General features: G+C 42.4%; 1 protein-coding gene across 2 annotated transcripts in view; it reads left to right on the plus strand.

Moving 5' to 3' along the window:
• krt94 (keratin 94) overlaps window positions 1–2,025 on the plus strand; it is a 3,164-nt gene extending 1,139 nt beyond the window's left edge. The window contains exons 3-8 of one of the 2 annotated variants that reach the window (XM_032534704.1): window positions 1–150; window positions 290–451; window positions 610–735; window positions 1,417–1,637; window positions 1,803–1,811; window positions 1,916–2,020. The exon at window positions 1–150 is cut by the window's left edge and continues 7 nt beyond it. In XM_032534704.1, coding sequence (XP_032390595.1) covers window positions 1–150; window positions 290–451; window positions 610–735; window positions 1,417–1,637; window positions 1,803–1,811; window positions 1,916–1,970 — 723 coding nt within the window. In that variant the 3' untranslated portion in view covers window positions 1,971–2,020. Of the gene's footprint in view, window positions 151–289; window positions 452–609; window positions 736–1,416; window positions 1,638–1,802; window positions 1,817–1,915 lie in introns of both variants that reach the window. The other variant, XM_032534697.1, reaches the window with a different exon arrangement.
• The last annotated feature ends 1,765 nt before the right edge of the window (window positions 2,026–3,790 follow it).

The raw sequence follows: 3,790 nt of genomic DNA on the forward strand, positions 1-3,790 counted from the left end.
CATGAGCTGATGATGCGCCAGTCAGTTGAGGCTGACATCGCCAACCTGCGCCGCCTGCTGGACCAGACCACCCTGACCAAGGCTGACCTGGAGATGCAGATCGAGGGACTGCAGGATGAGCTGGCATACCTCAAGAAGAATCATGCAGAGGTGAATGATGCATATCCTCTAGCTATCATGATTACTGCTCGCAGTGCCTACAGGAGCGTGCTTCCCCTCAGCTGTAAAACAGTTTAAAACTCTGCCAATAGATCTCATATCTGACTTCTTTCCCCACCTGATCATTTAGGAACTGGCAGCAATGCGCTCTCAGCTTACCGGCACAGTCAACGTGGAGGTGGATGCCGCGCCCCAGGCTGACCTCAATAAAGTACTGACCGAGATTCGTGCCCAATACGAAGCCATCACTGACAAACATCGTCGCGACCAGGAGTCCTGGTTTAATGAGAAGGTGAATAGACTTCCATAAACAATCACATCCCTCACAATGCAAATGACTGGGTACACTCCCTCAAGATTCTAACCTGTAATTAAACATAATCTTCTGTGAAACTCAAAGGAGTAATCAACAAGTCTTCTTCACAACTGTTTCTTTGTTTCTTGCTCTAGTCGGCAACCCTGTCCAAGGAGGTGGCCGTCAGCACAGAGATTATCCAGACGACCAAGACAGAGATCGGTGACCTGCGGCGAACAATGCAGGGCCTGGAGATTGAGCTGCAGTCTCAGCTCAGCATGGTGAGGAAAAAAAAAAACTCAAAACATCTGTTCCCCTCTCACTGATCTTGCCTTATATGAGCAAAAATCCCCGGTCGCTTTCTTGTCTTGGGAAATGGAGAAACAGACAGTGATAGAGAGTGAAAGAGCAGAAGGGAGGGTAACAGAAAAGAGGCTTTAATGCAAGAACAAAGGGAGGGTGAGAGAGATAAGAGTGATGAAACTGTGGACAAGGGAGGGAGAGCTCTTGCTGAGGAAAACATTTCACAGACATCTGCTCAAATTCTGGGAGGCTTGAAGAGCTTGAAGAAAGCTAAAGGAATGTTGAACTGGATGACCGAAAAAGTCGTACTGCCATGAATTATCTGTGCCCAGCTGGAGTCAATCGTCTAACACTCCCTTAAAGAACAGCATACTGCTCCTGTGTAACTACAGAGGAGCAGCTAAAAGACACAAGCATTCAAAACCTTATATATTCCTTTGCTAATCACTGCTTTATAGAAGGGAAAATGCTATAGAAATACAGACATACTTTTGTGTCTGTCTGACATCTATAATCCAGGGCGTGGTTGGTGGTTTTAGACTTTACCTTCATATTGTCACAAAAGCTTTACAGGAAACTGGTTTGTAAGTATAAACATCAAACTATGAGTACCAATTTGTTTGCGTGACGCTCCCCTTTTTTCCCCCCCTCTTTAACAGAAAGGGGCTCTGGAGAATACACTGGCAGAGACAGAAGGTCGTTACAGCGCCATGCTCGGCGCCTTCCAAAACACAATCAACATGCTTGAAAGTGAACTAGGCAACGTGCGCTCGAGCATCGAACAGCAGGGCCAGGACTACAAGATGCTGCTGGACATTAAGACCAGGCTGGAGCAGGAGATCGCAACCTACAGGAGCCTACTGGAAACAGAGGAGTCCAGGTAGATGCAATGATACTGGAGCATGGACTTATGAAACCATTTAGTCCAGAAATGCACCAATTTATGTAAAAAAAAGAATGCACATACCCACTTCACTCACTGTTTGACTCTACTCTTCTCTCTCTCTCTCTCTCTCTCTCTCTCTCTCTCTCTCTCTCATTCTAGACCTATTGCTACAGGTAAGCAAAGTCTCTTTTAACAACTAATTACACAACAACAGTACAGTCAGTGTTATACAAGCTTGAAGCACTGCCATCATGAGTTTTTCCCTTCTTTTTTACAGGGGGCTCAAAGACCACAGTCACAACCACCACTGTGCGCAGTTCCAGCTAGGAGGTGCAACTGGCAGGACAAGCTGTTCCACGCACACACATACACACACACAAACTGTACTGGAGAAAACTTGGATTAAAGTGAAGCATGTGTTAACGTTTACAACATTTTAATTTCATTTACTTTACAAGAAATCATTATGTGTGTGTGTTTGTGTGTGATCTGTTTGAAAAATAAATCTGCTGGTAAATACAACTCATGTTGTTTTGTGACTTTACTGGTCTTTCAGAATAACAGACAATCTACAGGTCCTCTAATAACACTGCTCTGTTTATGCAGTCGCCATGGCAACTGCGTTACCTTCTGGGAGGTGATGTGGATGTGAGGGATATGGAGTTACGGAAATCTGTGTTATGTAACAGGGATGTTGTCCAAACGGTGAACAATGGTTAACAGCCCCAATGTGGAAAGCATTAGGATTTAGAGAAAAGACTGCTCAGAAAGAGCCATGTTGAACTTGGTGCTCTCGGAACTCAAACAAAGCAATAAAAATGGAAGAAATGTGCAAGTTATATGACCAAATAAAGTGAACGACCCTGGGCCTTGCCCAACAAGACACACTCAAGAGGTTGACTAATCTTTGCCCTGGAGGCTTTCAACACAGTGTAACATGAAGTCTGTCTGACTCCTGTCACCTAGTAACAAGAAAACAAATGGCTCAGGACAAAAATGTTGAGTGGGAATGCAAACACTGACTAATAGAACAAAGAGACTCATTGTGGAAACAAGCGTTATCAGTGCTGCACTTTGGCCTCTCTTATGAATGATGATAAATGATTACAAATGAACAAAGAGCTGTTACGAGAAAGTATTGCGAAGGGTGTGGCAGGGATGGTGCTGATTTATTGTATGTTAGGTGTGAAAGAGAGGCAGGAAATTGTTATGTTGGTGTGGTGTGTAAATGTGTGTGGAAGAGAGAAGCAGAGAAGGGGTGAAAGTAGCGTTTGAGCCTTTGCAATCTGTACAGGTCAGCAGTTACAGCCTCTAGAATTACAGTGATCTTGTGAAAAGGTCAACATTCTCAAATGATGGTGTAATGTTGGTTTTGGAGAAGAGAGAGATTATGGAGAGGATCAAATTGCAAAATCCAACCTCTTCTGAGGAGCTTCATTCGCCCTTATTTGGACCCATTTTGTTGCACACCAGTGTCTTCTCCACACTGTTTTGATTGTTGATAACAAAGCCCTGCTAGTTGTCCTTGTAAATGCAAATGAAAATCCAAAAGCAAAGGTCATAAAAAAGAACTTTTCCCCAGATCAGTGTTTAATGTAGTGGGCTTGTCAAGAGCCATTGCCAAGCAATAAACCTCATGACTCCTTTGATGGTGTCTCTTAATGAAATTTTCCATGGGTTTAGATTTTTTTTGTCTTCCTGTGTTTAAAATGTGCCATGATGGTTTTTGATTCAGTTCTCTGTTGGAGATACAGTACAACTACTAAAGTTCTCCTAATATGCATATCAGTGTTCATTATAAATAACAAATCCTTAGAAAGTTTTGACCAGTATTGGGATATTGATATTACATGCATCAGAAGATATAGACCAGAGCATCTAATGTTGCTTATCATAATGAACAGGTTAAAAGAACAGTTTAAAAATTTACGAAGGACGATTTAGATAATTCAATTATTAACTGCGTGGTGGTTAAATATTTTGGAAAATATACGCTTATTGCAGAGAGTTACATTTTAGAGGCCAATTTTTGCGTTAATCTTGATCAATACAAATACGCGTGTGTCTTTTGATTGGAAAAAACCCAACAACAAGAACAATGATGTGACAAGTACAAGGGGAACACAAAGACTAAATACAGAGGGTAA

Source organism: Etheostoma spectabile, chromosome 2 (genome assembly GCF_008692095.1).
Source record: "Etheostoma spectabile isolate EspeVRDwgs_2016 chromosome 2, UIUC_Espe_1.0, whole genome shotgun sequence".
NCBI classification, from domain to species: domain Eukaryota; kingdom Metazoa; phylum Chordata; class Actinopteri; order Perciformes; family Percidae; genus Etheostoma; species Etheostoma spectabile.